General features: G+C 40.5%; 2 protein-coding genes across 3 annotated transcripts; both read left to right on the plus strand.

The window, feature by feature from the left end:
* Positions 1–3,149: 3,149 nt before the first annotated feature.
* LOC135339487 (uncharacterized) lies at positions 3,150–8,837 on the plus strand. 2 transcript variants are annotated; one of them, XM_064535605.1, is made up of 19 exons: positions 3,150–3,285; positions 3,348–3,437; positions 3,557–3,647; positions 3,694–3,875; positions 3,916–3,999; positions 4,067–4,157; positions 4,565–4,713; positions 4,771–4,848; positions 4,948–5,020; positions 5,077–5,264; positions 5,596–5,676; positions 5,753–5,825; positions 6,985–7,145; positions 7,194–7,274; positions 7,353–7,443; positions 7,493–7,779; positions 7,831–7,905; positions 8,324–8,393; positions 8,450–8,837. In XM_064535605.1, the coding sequence occupies exons 1-19, from the start codon at positions 3,186–3,188 to the stop codon at positions 8,736–8,738; spliced, it is 2,334 nt and encodes a 777-aa protein (XP_064391675.1). In that variant the 5' UTR covers positions 3,150–3,185; the 3' UTR covers positions 8,739–8,837. The 2 variants fall into 2 exon arrangements, with proteins under 2 accessions (XP_064391675.1, XP_064391676.1); XM_064535606.1 differs by lacking the exon at positions 3,557–3,647 and having other exon boundaries at positions 3,246–3,285.
* Positions 8,838–9,265: 428 nt separating this feature from the next.
* LOC135340173 (uncharacterized) lies at positions 9,266–13,793 on the plus strand. Its single transcript, XM_064536496.1, has 18 exons — positions 9,266–9,269; positions 9,366–9,456; positions 9,513–9,700; positions 9,754–9,834; positions 9,918–10,008; positions 10,077–10,366; positions 10,417–10,491; positions 10,645–10,714; positions 10,763–10,917; positions 10,966–11,046; positions 11,315–11,405; positions 11,788–12,005; positions 12,052–12,132; positions 12,220–12,307; positions 12,405–12,616; positions 12,669–12,743; positions 12,901–12,970; positions 13,027–13,793. Exons 1-18 carry the CDS (start codon positions 9,266–9,268, stop codon positions 13,568–13,570), a joined length of 2,505 nt encoding a protein of 834 aa, XP_064392566.1. The 3' UTR covers positions 13,571–13,793.
* The last annotated feature ends 65 nt before the right edge of the window (positions 13,794–13,858 follow it).

Genomic DNA, 13,858 nt, shown 5'->3' on the forward strand with positions numbered 1-13,858 from the left:
ACACACGTGTGTGCAGAGTTTGTTGCTTGGGTAACTACTGTATTTACTTGATTAAACGCCCGGACGTTTATTTCATATCGAAGTCTGTAGAGGGGGCGTTTAAACGAGATGGGCACTTATTCGAAACGGGCGTTTATTGTTGAATCTACTCCAAACTCTTGCACAGCAGTTGTTGTTTATGCTCTTTTTGGCTGCTGCCACAGCTCTCAGCTTATATCTTAAGTCATAGGAGTGGTGTTTCTCCCTCTGTGCTGGTATCTCTCTCTCTGCCATCATAAAAAGTATCTATATTCTATGCTGCCATGCTTGCAACTGCATGGTTCTACGTGCTAATTCAGCTCCACCCACAGTGCCACGCCCATACATGGGCATTTACAGAGCTTTTACCCTGGGCGTTTAAACGAGATGGGCGTTTAATCAAGGAGGGCGTTTAATCAAGTAAATACGGTATATAATGCATATCGATTATATTGTTATTGGTATTGATCTTTAGGGCTCAGAGCTATTGGTATTGTCACTAGTGTACACTGGAGAAAGGTATTGGCAGCTTTCCTGGAGAAATGTCCTGAGCAGTACACAATGTAAGTGTGAATCGCTCTTTCAGATATTAATGTGTGTTGCATCATTGCTCACAGATCACCTCCAGTTGGTACAAAGAGAGCCAGGATGCCAAGCTCAAAGATAGTTCTTCCAAGCTCTGATGTTGAGGAATATACTGGAAACATTCTTCAGAGGACAGTTTCACGTATTGCGAAGCCTAAAGGTATGATTCTATTTAGCTACAAGTTATGAGTTTCTTGTAGGTCGGAGTGGCCGCAGGAATGCCTATACGACTTATAATCGTCCAAGTTGGTGGCCAAAAGATGTGGTATTTTCCTGTTTGAAAGGTATATAGTACACAATAGATATGTGCAAAATTTGTTGCTAGGTTACATGTCATTGTGTGTGTTTTTAGGGCCCAAGGCTGCCATGAATGGTATCGCTACTGTACACCGGAGAAAGGTATTGGCAGCTTTCTTGGAGAAATGTCCGGAGCAGTACACAATGTAAGTTTTTATGAAAGCACCGCAACCTCCTCGGTGCACACGCTAAAACTTTTGATTTGCATTTTGAACGAAGAAATGGTGCAAGAGAGTGGGAAAACCTTAAGAAGTGTGCCAAAAGTTCAAAGTCCATAATTAATGACTGCAGCTCTTTCCTCACTGTTGCAGCTACCGTTCTATTGCAGAGCTTACAAACACACTACTGTACACCTTGCTTCCAGACATAATTAATACAGATATTATAATATGTTGTATCATCACTCACAGATCACGTCCAGTTGATCAGCAAAACTCTGCCTCGGCTGATCTACTAAAACACCCACTCACTGGTACAAAGAAAACCAGGATAATGGCAGACTCAAAGATAGTTCTTCCAAGCTCTAATGCTGAGGAATATTCTGGAATAGATCTCCGTACCATAATTTCCCGTATTGTGAAGCCTAAAGGTACATGTGTGTATCATTGTAGTTTAGCTGCAGGACGACGTTTATTTGAATTTCTTGTAGGTAAAAGAAAGTTCTACACAAGTGATAACTGTCCAAGTTGGTGGCCAAAAGATGTGGCGTTTACTGCTCCAACAGGTATGGTCAGAAGTGCACAGCCTAACAGCAGATGTTTGCAAAATTCTTGTCTATAGGCTAATCAAAATCGTTTCATTGTGTGTTTTAGGGGGGAGCAAAGCTATCGCAAATAATATCACTGTTGGAAACATGAGAATGATTTTAGCATCTTTCTTGGAGAAATGTCCTGAGCAGTACACAATGTAAGTCAAATTGATGTATTTCATTATACCCGTGGATTTCCTCCAGATCACCTGGGAAATTGCTACTCAATCCCCCCTCTTCCCCACTCGTTGGTGATAAGCAACCAGTGAGAGAAGTCAGCCCACAAAGTTCCTCTGAAAGTGATCAAGAAGAGCCTGTAGGAATGAACCAAATACCACCTACTGGAGCTAATCGTACCCGATCAGTTGGAGCCGCCACAATCAGCACTGCTGCACAACATGCAAGCCCAAAGCTTATCCTACCCAGCTCTTGTGCAAATGACTACTCTCAACCTAGTCTCATTTCGCTAATTCGAAAGATTTTAAATCCCAAAAGTAAGTCGTTTGTGTTGTCCTATATAACAACTATATACTAACATGAATATTTTTTGCAGGGCGACACTTCATATACTCCAATGCTAATTGTCCCAGCTGGTGGCCGACTGATGTACCATTCATTAGGGCGGAAGGTTCATAGCAATGCATAATTATGCGTAAACGTCAAAGGAAAACATTGTTTTAGTTCAAATATTTTACACTGATCAGAAATAGAGACCCTAAGTTCTACTTTTTCTTGTACAGATATGGAAGCTAAGGACAGGACAAAAGTACTGACAGCTTTCCTGGGGAAATGTCCTGACCAGTACACAATGTAAGTAATGCCCATCAGGTTACAGATATTAATGTGTGTTGCATCATTGCTCACAGATTACCTCCAGTTAATCAGCAAAACTCTGCCTCGATAGTTGAAACTGACCAACCAGATGACACCATCGCTGATGTACAAATGAATGCAAATGAATCTGATGCTGAATCTGATGCTAGCATAACAAGTGACCCCGAAGACCTGGTGAATAGTCTAGAGCAGCACCTTCTGGATTCTAGGAAAAGAAGGCTCGACGCTGAGAGGAAAGTTGAGGAGCTGACGGAAGAAGTCAAACGTCTCAGAGAAGAAAGGAAGTATATAGGTTCTATTGTGAAACGATCACGACTCCATCACTAGTGTTTAGTCCCTCATTATCCTCATACTTAACTGTCCATTAATTATGTTGTAAAATCAAAGATGGTCATTCATCCACGGTGGATTCAGTTTTCAACTTGTTCTAATTTATATCACATTTCTAGTTTGTTGTATTCTCCAGCATTGCTCACTCTCATTCTTGTATGTAGATCTACTCCCTCTATTCATGATAATGCTACCAGAACATTTGACATCCATGGAATTGCAAATGACATGATTTCAATGCTATAATTATAATTAGTAATACAGAGCAATAACTGCCATGCATGGCTATCAAGTGAGATTTGTTGTTGCCTGTTCAAAGCTTTTCCCTGTAACGATTAGTACCCAATCCACGTGGTTTGACAGCTAAACAAAGATGATGCCAGGTTCAAAGATAGTTCTTCCAAGCTCTAATGTTGATGATTATACTGCAACAGCTCTTCATAGCACAATTACTCGTATTGTGAACCCTACAAGTAAGCTTCTGATTACATCCCCTTCTCGCTACAGAGCTAAAAATTCTCTTGACTACCTGCAGGTGTGAAGGATGCAAGCAGCAAAGAAATCTACAAGATTGAGAATTGTCCGAGTTGGTGGCCAAAAGATGTGCTGTTTTCTTCTGTGTTAGGTATAATTAGATCATAGATTATCTATGGGTACGTATTTTAATATAGTCGGAGCACAGTGCTACCAGTAGATCTTCCACGGTAGATCTATGTCCAATATTCGTTTGTTGTTTGTCTGTAGTGCCCAAGGCTGTCACGAATGGTATCACAGTTGTACACCTAAGAAAGATTTTAGCAGATTTCTTGGAGAAATGTCCTGAGCAGTACATAATGTAAGTAATGCCCATCAGGTTACAGATATTAATGTGTGTTTCACAGATCACCTCCAGTTGATCAGCAAAATTCTGACTCGACAGTTGAAACTGACCAACCAGAAGACCCTGCAGTTGGTACAAAGAGAGCCTGTATGGGCCCAAAGATAGTTCTTCCAAGCTCTGATGTTGAGGAATATACTGGAAACGTTCTTCAGAACATAGTTTCAAGTATTTCGAAGCCTAAAGGTATGATTCTATTTAGCTACAAGTTATGAGTTTTTTGTAGGTTGGAGTGGCGGCAGGAACGCCTATACGAGTACTGATCGTCCAAGTTGGTGGCCAAAAGATGTGGTGTTTTGCTGTTTGAAAGGTATTTACAGTAGATATGTGGACAATTCGTTGCTAGGTTACATGTCATTGTGCGTGTCATTCTTCAGGGTCAAAGGCGATGTCAAATGGTATCACAGTTGTACACCGGAGAAAGGTATTGGCAGCTTTCTTGGAGAAATGCCCTGAGCAGTACACAATGTAAGTTTTATGCAAGCACCGCAACCTCGGTGCATATGCTAAAACTTTGATATATATGTATGCAGAAACGGTGCAAGAGAAACCTTATAAGAAAGTTCAAAGTCCATAATTAATGGCTGCATTCTCATAAACAGTGCATCTCTTTCCTCACTCTTGTTCTAGTGCAGAGCTAACTATTAAGTGGAATAGCACGAGTCTTAAGAAGTTCAACGTATTCAAAATTAGCCATAACTCGAGAATGAAGCATTATTTTATAAATCCATGTCGTGACTAGAACCCTATAAAAACTCTTACTTGCCCTTCATTTATCATTGAGCAGCTACAGTAGTCTATACACACACAAACACACTACTGTACACCTTGCTGCCAGGTATAATTATTAATGTGTGTTGCATCATTGCTCACAGATCACGTCCAGTTGGTCAGCAAAAAAACTCTGCTATACAAAAAAGTTTTGGTACAAACAGCTCAAAAATAATTCTTCCAAGCTCTAATGCTGAGGAATACATTGGACTCTTTCTTCGTAGCACCGTTTCCCATATTGCGAACCCTAAAGGTACATGTGTCATATTATGTTTATACTACAGAACAAAATGTATTGACAATCTTGTAGGTCGGAAGGGCGGCAGCTTCTACAGGAATAATAATTGTCCAAGTTGGTGGCCAAAAGATGTGGCGTTTGTTCCTTCAGGTATATTTTATAGTCATGGCAGATAGTTTCAAAATGTGTTGCTAGTTTATAATTGTTATGTATAATTATGTCATTTTGTTGTTTTTTGGGGGCCCAAAGATTATATCAATGCTGTAAACCAGAGAAAGATTGTGGCAGCTTTCTTGGAGAAATGTCCTGAGCAGTACACAATGTAAGTAATGCCCATCAGGTTACAGATATTAATGTGTGTTGCATCATTGCTCACAGATTATCTCCAGTTGATCAGCAAAACTCTGCCTCGGCATTTGAAACTGACCAACCAGAAGACCCTGCGGTTGGTACAAAGAGAGTCAGGAGGATGCCAGGCTCAAAGATAGTTCTTCCAAGCTCTGATGTTAAGGAATATTCTGGAAACTTTCTTCGTGACACAATTTCAAATATTGCGAACCCTAAAGGTATAAACTACGTACTAGTCTCGAAATCCAGCCGGTTCTCATTAGTAGCGTGGGAGGGAGAGAACCGTCTGGTGACTCTGGGCATACTTTTCTATCATCGGACGGAATGTTGGTAGAGTATATACATTGGAGCCTTATCCACAAGAATGTAAGATAGCTTTCACAGTTCTTTTAATTTAGTGCGCATTAAATTGTGGTTATTATCCACGCGGTTAACACATTCCTGGCTGGCAGAACAGAACGCCCAGAGTGAGAACTAATGAGAACTGGCTGGAATTCGAGACTGATGAACTGCATGCATGTCATAGAAATTTCTTTGAGTTTCTTGTAGATTTGATGATCAGAAAGTGCTACAGTAGTGAAAATTGTCCAAGTTGGTGGCCAAAAGATGTGCCTTTTTGTATTCTGTCAGGTATGGTCAGAAGTGCACAGCCTAACAGTAGATATGTGCAAAATTCGTTACTACTAAGTTATTGTGTGTGTTTTAGGGCCCACAGTTTCCGACCAGAGAAGAAAGGTATTGGCAGCTTTCTTGGAGAAATGTCCGGAGCAATACACAATGTAAGTTTTTATGAAAGCACTGCAACCTCAGTACACATGATAACACTTCTGATTTGCATGCAGAAATAGTACAAGAGAGTGGGAAAACGTTATAAGAAGTGTGCCAAAGGTTCAAAGTCCGTGGCTGCATTCTCATAAAACAGTGCAGCTCTTTCCTCACTCTTGCAGCTACCGTTCTAGTGCAGAGAAAATCTCAAAATATGACTTTTTTAGCAGAATCTCACTGAAAAAATGTATTAAAACGTGATCGACTAGAAGCCTATAAAAGCTCTTACTTGCCCTTCATTTATCATTGAGCAGCTACAGTAGTCTATACACACACAAGCACACTACTGTACACCTTGCTGCCAGGCATAATTATGCCTCGGTGCGCATGCGCAAGTGAGGTATACGGTAGTGTGTGTGTGTGTGTGTGTGTGTGTGTGTGTGTGTGTGTGTGTGTGTGTGTGTGTGTGTGTGTGTGTGTGTGTGTGTGTGTGTGTGTGTGTGTGTGTGTGTGTGTGTGTGTGTGTGTGTGTGTGTGTGTGTGTGTGTGTGTGTGTGTGTGTGTGTGTGTGTGTGTGTGTGTGTGTGTGTGTGTGTGTGTGTGTGTGTGTGTGTGTGTGTGTGTGTGTGTGTGTGTGTGTGTGTGTGTGTGTGTGTGTGTGTGGACTATTTCAGCTGCTCAAGGATCAATGAAGTGCAAGTAAGAGTTTCTATAGGCTTCTAGTCATGTTTTCTTGGCATGCTATTTGTGGATTTACAAAATAAAGCTTCGTTCTCGAGTTATGCCTAGTTTTGCTTACTTAGAATGCCATTGCAGCCTTTTTAGAAGAGTCCGTAGCAAACCTTGTTCACCGAGTGTTGCTATTCTACTTAGTAGTTAGCTCTGCACTATAACGCTAGCTATTGGTAGCTGCAAGAGTGAGAAAAGAGCTACAAGGCTCTGCTGACTTGTAGCCATTAATTTTAGACTTGAACTTTTGGCATCGATCGTTTTTAACAACAATCACGGTCGATCATTACCCACTATTTGAGTTTCCCTGCGATTGCATGCAAAAATGTTCATCATGATAAATGTGTGTATAAAAGCTAGCTATTAGTAGTTTTATGTTATGTAGCTTTGGCACCTCCACCGAGGCATCATACAGTTATATGTATGTTGCATTATCGCTCACAGATCACGTCCAGTTGATCAGGACCAGCCAGAAGACCAACTCATTGGTACAAAGAGAGCCAGGAGGATGCCACGCTCAAAGATAGTTCTTCCAAGCTCTGATGCTGAGGAATATTCTGGAAAAATCCTTCGTGGCACAATTTCACGCATTGTGAACCCTGATGGTACATGTGTATGATTGTAGTTTAGCTAAAGGACGATTTTTTTTATAGGTTGGGGTAGGGGAAATATCTACACGAGTGACAATTGTCCAAGTTGGTGGCCAAAAGATGTGGCGTTCACTCCTGCGACAGGTATGGTCAGAAGTGCACAGCCTAACAGTAGATATGTGCAAAATTCATTGTTATAATCCTGTCATTGTGTGTTTTTAGGGCCCAAGGCTATCGAAAATGGTATCACTGCTGAACACCAGAGAAAAATTTTGGCAGCTTTCTTGGAGAAATGCCCTGAGCAGTACACAATGTAAGTTTTATGCAAATTGATGTATTTGATTATACCCTTTTCCTTACAGATCTCCCAAGAAACGGCTACTCAATCCCACCTCTTCCCCACTCGTTGGTGATAAGCAACCAGTAAGAGAAGTCAGCCCACAAAGTTCCTCTGAAAGTGATCAAGAAGAGCCTGTAGGAATGAACCAAACACCACCTACTGGAGCTAATCGTACTCGATCAGTAGGAGCCACAATCAGCACTGCTGCACAACATGCAAGCCCAAAGCTTATCCTACCCAGCTCTTGTGCAAATGACTATTATCAACCTGCTCTCATTTCGCTACTTCAAAAGATTTTAAATCCCCAAAGTAAGTTGTTTGTATTGTCTTATAAACCACTAACATGAATATTTTTTGCAGGTCATAACTTCGTATACTCCAGTGCTAATTGTCCCAGCTGGTGGCCGACTGATGTACCATTCACTAGGGCAGAAGGTATACACAGCATTCAGTATGCGTACGGTATTTATATGATGTGTGTAAAACGTCAAAAGAAAACATAGCATTCAGTATATGTACAGTATCGTATAGCGGGTAATTTTCGGGGGACAAAATATTCGTGGTTGAGCAATATTTAGTCATTTCGTGGGTAATATTTTTGTGGTTGCTGCTTGCACTGCAGGTAAAGGTAGGTAAGGTCGCTTCATTTGTGGGTAAAATTCGTGGTCATACCTTCAACCACGAAAGCCACAAATATTTTGCCCCACAAAATTTACCCTCTATACGGTATTTATATCATGTTTGTAAACAACACTGCTTTACTAAAGAGTTCCACTGCCCAGAAATAGAGACACTAAAGTCTATAGAACTGCCTCGGGTACAAATCTAAAGTGAAATCTAACACTTTTTACAGATATGAAAGCTAAAGACAGGACAAAAGCACTGACAGCTTTCTTGGAGAATTGTCCTGAGCAATACACAATGTAAGTAATGCCCATCAGGTTACAGATATTAATGTGTGTTGCATCATTGCTCACAGATCACCTCCAGTTGATCAGCAAAATGTTGTCTCGGAAGTTGAAACTGACCAACCAGAAGACTTCCTCATATATGGCGATGAAAGTTCAAATGCATCTGATGAAGAAAATGCTAGCATACCAAGTGACCCCGAAGATCTGGTGAATAGTCTAGAGCAGCACCTTCTGGATTCTAGGAAAAGAAGGCTCGAGGCTGAGAGGAAAGTTGAGGAGCTGACGGAAGAAGTCAAACGTCTCAGAGAAGAAAGGAAGTTCATAGGTTCTATTGTGAAACGATCACGACTCCACTAGTGTTTAGTCCCTCATTATCCTCATACCTAACTGTCTATGATATTATGTTGTAAAATCAAAGATGGTCATTCATCCACAGTGTATTCAATTTTCAACTTGTTTCACATTTCTAGCTAAAATAGTTTGTTGTATTCTCCAGTGTTGCGTTTATAGCAATAACTGCCATGCATGGCTATCAAGTGAGGCTTGTTGTTACCTGTTCGAAGCTTTTCCCTATAACGATTAGTACCAAATCTACATAACAGACAAAGATGTTGCCAGGTTCAAAAATAATTCTTCCAAGCTCTGATGTTGATGATTATACTGCAACAGCTCTTCGTAGCACAATTACTCGTATTTTGAACCCTACAAGTAAGCTTTTGATTCCATCCCCTTCTCTCTACAGAGCTAAGAATTCTCTTGACTACCTGCAGGTGTGAAGGATGCAAGCAGCAAAGAAATCTACAAGAGTGAGAATTGTCCAAGTTGGTGGCCAAAAGATGTGCTGTTTTCTCCTGTGTTAGGTATAATTAGATCATAGATTATCCATGGGTACGTATTTTAATATAGTCGGAGCACAGTGCTACCAGTAGATCTTCCACGGCAGATATAATTATGTGCAATATTCGTTAACCGTTTTGTCTGTAGTGCCCAAGGCTGTCACAAATGGCATCACTGTTGTACACCGAAGAAAGATTTTGGCAGCTTTCTTGGAGAAATGTCCTGACCAGTACACAATGTAAGTAATGCCCATCAGGTTACAGATATTAATGTGTGTTGCATCATTGCTCACAGATCACCTCCAGTTGATCAGCAAAACTCTGCTTCGATAGTTGAAACTGACCAACCAGAAGACCCTGCAGTTGGTACAAAGAAAGCCTGGATGATGTCAGGCTCAAAAATAGTTCTTCCAAGTGCTGATGCTGAGGAATATTCTGGAAACATTCTTCGTGACACACTTTCACGTATTGTAAACCCTAAAGGTATATGACCTACATAATATGTACATAGAAATGTCTTTGAGTTTCTCTTGTAGGTTTGAAGGGCATCACCTTCCACAGGAGTGAAAATTGTCCAAGTTGGTGGCCAAAAGATGTGACATTTTGTATTCTGTCAGGTATAGTGTACAGCCTAACAGTAGATATGGGAAAAATTCATTGCTAGGCTGATTACAATTCGTGTCATTGTGTGTGTTTTTAGGGCCCAAGGCTGCTGCGAATGGTATTACTCCTGGACACCAGAGAAAGGTATTGGCAGCTTTCTTGGAGAAATGTCCTGAGCAGTACACAATGTAAGTTTTATAAATTAAAAGTTTTATGCAAATTCATATATTATATAATAGCACCTATTTCCTCACAGATCACCCGGGATTCGGCTACTCAATCCCACCTCTTCCCCACTCGTTGGTGCTAAGCAACCAGTAAGAGAAGTCAGCCCACAAAGTTCCTCTGAAAGTGATCAAGAAGAGCCTGTAGGAATGAACCAAACACCACCTACTGGAGCTAATCGTACCCGATCAGTTGGAGCCGCCACAATCAGCACTGCTGCACAACATGCAAGCCCAAAGCTTATCCTACCCAGCTTGTGTGCAAATGACTATTATCAACCTGCTCTCATTTCGCTAATTCAAAAGATTTTAAATCCCCAACGTAAGTCGTTTGTGTTGTCCTATATCTACTAACATGAATATATTTTGCAGGGAAAAAATTCACGTACTCCAGTGCTAATTGTCCCAGTTGGTGGCCGACTGATGTACCATTCATTAGGGCAGAAAGTATACACAGCATTCAGTATATTGAGTATTTATATGATGTGTTTAAACAACACTGTTTTACTAAGGAGTACTAATGTTTTATACTGATCAGAAATAGAGACCCTGGGTATATAGGATCTATAGAACTGCCTCAGGTACATTTCTCTTTTACAGATATGAAAGCTGAAGACAGGAGAAAAATACTGACAGCTTTTCTGGAGAAATGTCCTGAGCAGTACACAATGTAAGTAATGCCCATCAGTTTACAGATATTAATGTGTGTTGCTCACAGATCGTCTCCAGATGTTAGGATAATTCCAAGGTCAAATGCTAGGTCAAATGCTAGGATAGTTCTAAGTTCAAAGATAGTTCTTCCAAGCTCTAATGTTGAGGAATATTCTGGAATCATTCTTCGTGGCACAATTTCACGCATTGTGAACCCTGAAGGTTCGTGTGTATAATTGTAGTTTAGCTACAGGACGAACTTTTTTATAGGTCGGGGTAGCGGAAAACTCTACACGAGGGAAAATCGTCCAAGTTGGTGGCCAAAAGATGTGGCTTTTTCTCCTGCGACAGGTGTGATCTAAAGAATATGCACAGCCAGTAAAAGTGATAGTGCAAAGTTCGTTGCTAGGCTAATCATAATCAGTGGAGTAGGAAAAGGGATCCCCCTCGCACATTGAGTTTTGATAATTATGTGCAAAATGTATCTATTTCCTACAGTTGTTGAATGTTCAATAATTATCAAGAATGCTACTAGAATACAGTGTGCATATCTTTATTGGCCTCCTCAAACTCACTCAAAATGTTTTCTACTCCTGCTTGTCATTGTGTGTGTTTTTAGGGCCCAAAGCTTTCGCGAATGGTATCACTGCTGAACCCCTGAGAAAGATATTTGCAGCTTTCTTGGAGAAATGTCCTGAGCAGTACACAATGTAAGTTTTATACTCGGTGGAAAGCTAGCAATTTCTAGTGTTCTAGTGCAGAAGTATCTCCTAAGTAAAAGAGCTAAGTAACAGATTTTGATAAACACAAATCTTAAGAGAGTAGCTACTAAGCAAAACTAGCCATAACTTGAAGCATTATTTTGCATACCCACAAATTGTGATCCAAGAAAACGTTACTAGAAGCCTATATAGAAGCTTTTAGTAACACTTCATTTATCATTGAGCAGCTATAGCAGTCCACACACACTCACACTCACTAGTATAGTCAGTCTATACTTAACCACAACCCTATAGTCTACCGTATATTTCACTGCTGATTGGCACACCGAAGCATAATACGTGGTGTATTGTGTTGTGTCATTGCTCACAGATCTCCTCCAGTTGATCAGCAAAACTCTGCCGTGGCAGTTAGAACTGACCAACCAGAAGACCCTGCAGTTAGAACTACTCTATTAATTAACTCTGCAGTTGGTGCAAAGAAAACCAGGATGATGCCAGGCACAAAGATAGTTCTTCCAAGCTCTAATGTTGAGGAATATTCTGGAAACATTCTTCAGAGCGTAATGTCACGTATTGCAAACTCTCAAGGTATGATTCTATTTAGCTACAGTCCGAAATTCTGGATTTCTTGTAGGTTGGAGGGGTAGAAACGTCTACACAAGTGATATTTGCCCAAGTTGGTGGCCAAAAGATGTGGCGTTTGCTCCTATGACAGGTATACAATGACAAGTACACACAGTCTAACAATAGAGTTTGTTGCTAGGGTAACTATGATGTATGTGCATGCTGCTGTTAACTTTAGGGCACAAAACTATTGGTATTGTCACTGCTGTACACCGGAGAAAGGTACTGGCAGCTTTCCTGAAAAAATGTCCTGAGCAGTACACAATGTAAGTTTTATGCAAACAGTAACTAAATACATCCATTTGCATAATAATGATAAAAACAAAGAAGGAAAAAAGTGAGTATTTACTCTTTTCGTCACAGATCACCCGGGGCTTGGCTACTCAATCCCACCTCTTCCCCACTCATTGGTGATAAGCAACCAGTGAGAGAAGTTGACCCACAAAGTTCCTCTGAAAGTGATCAAGAATTGGTACAATATGCAAGCCCAAAGCTTATCCTACCCAGCTCTTGTGCAAATGATTATCGTCAACCTGCTCTCATTGCGCTAATTCGAAAGATTTTAAATCCCCAACGTAAGTCGTTTGTATTGTCTTATAAACCACTAACATGAATGTTTTTTTGCAGGGCGACACTTCATATACTCCAGTGCTAATTGTCCCAGCTGGTGGCCGACTGATGTACCATTCATTAGGACTCTAGGTACAGAGCATTCAGTATAATTCTACATAGAATATTTATATCATGTCCACCACTAAAGAAAGAGTACGAATGTGTTACACTGCCCAGAAATAGAGACACTAAAGTCTATAGGACTGCCTCGGGTACAAATCTAAAGTGAAATCTAACATTTTTACAGATATGAAAGCTAAAGGTAGGAATAAAGTACTGACAGCTTTTCTGAAGAAATGTCCTGAGCAGTACACAATGTAAGTAATGCCCATCAGTTTACAGATATTAATGTGTGTTGCATCATTGCTCACAGATCACCTCCTGTTGATCAGCAAAACTCTGCCTCGACAGTTGAAACTGACCAACCAGAAGACTCCCTCATATATGGCGATGATAGTTCAAATGAATCTGATAAAGAAAATGCTAGTATACCAAGTGAAATTGACCAACCAGAAGACTCCCTCATATATGGCGATGATAGTTTAAATGAATCTGATGAAGAAAATGCTAGCATACCAAGTGAAACTGACCAGCCAGAAGACTCCCTCATATATGGCGATGATAGTTCAAATAAATCTGATGAAGAAAATGCTAGCATACCAAGTGAAACTGACCAACCAGAAGACTCCCTCATATATGGCGATGATAGTTCAAATAAATCTGATGAAGAAAATGCTAGCATACCAAGTGACCCGGAAGACCTGGTGAATAGTCTAGAGCAGCACCTTCTGGATTCTAGGAAAAGAAGGCTCGAGGCTGAGATGAAAGTTGAGGAGCTGACGAAAGAAGTCAAACGTCTCAGAGAAGAAAGGAAGTTCATAGGTTCTATTGTGAAACGATCGCGACTCCATCACTAGTGTTTAGTCCCTCATTATCCTCATACTTAACTGTCCATTAATTATGTTGTAAAATCAAAGATGGTCATTCATCCACGGTGGATTCAGTTTTCAACTTGTTCTAATTTATATCACATTTCTAGTTTGTTGTATTCTCCAGCATTGCTCACTCTCATTCTTGTATGTAGATCTACTCCCTCTATTCATGATCATGCTGCCAGAACATTTGACATCCATGAATATATGACATGATTTCAATGCAATAACTGCCATGCATGGCTATCAAGTGAGGCTTCTTGTTGCCTGTTC

This window comes from Halichondria panicea, chromosome 8, assembly GCF_963675165.1.
Source record: "Halichondria panicea chromosome 8, odHalPani1.1, whole genome shotgun sequence".
In the NCBI taxonomy this organism is placed as follows: Eukaryota; Metazoa; Porifera; class Demospongiae; order Suberitida; family Halichondriidae; genus Halichondria; species Halichondria panicea.

Coding starts and splice junctions, on each gene's coding strand:
- LOC135339487 (XM_064535605.1), top strand. CDS start 3,186: ATGATGCCAGGTTCAAAGATAGTTCTTCCAAGCTCTAATGTTGATGAT. Junction 3,438..3,556: donor GCTGTTTTCTTCTGTGTTAG/GTATAATTAGAT, acceptor GTTTGTCTGTAG/TGCCCAAGGCTGTCACGAAT. Junction 4,158..4,564: donor TGCCCTGAGCAGTACACAAT/GTAAGTTTTATG, acceptor CATTGCTCACAG/ATCACGTCCAGTTGGTCAGC.
- LOC135340173 (XM_064536496.1), top strand. Junction 9,701..9,753: donor ACGTATTGTAAACCCTAAAG/GTATATGACCTA, acceptor TTTCTCTTGTAG/GTTTGAAGGGCATCACCTTC. Junction 12,617..12,668: donor AAAGATTTTAAATCCCCAAC/GTAAGTCGTTTG, acceptor GTTTTTTTGCAG/GGCGACACTTCATATACTCC.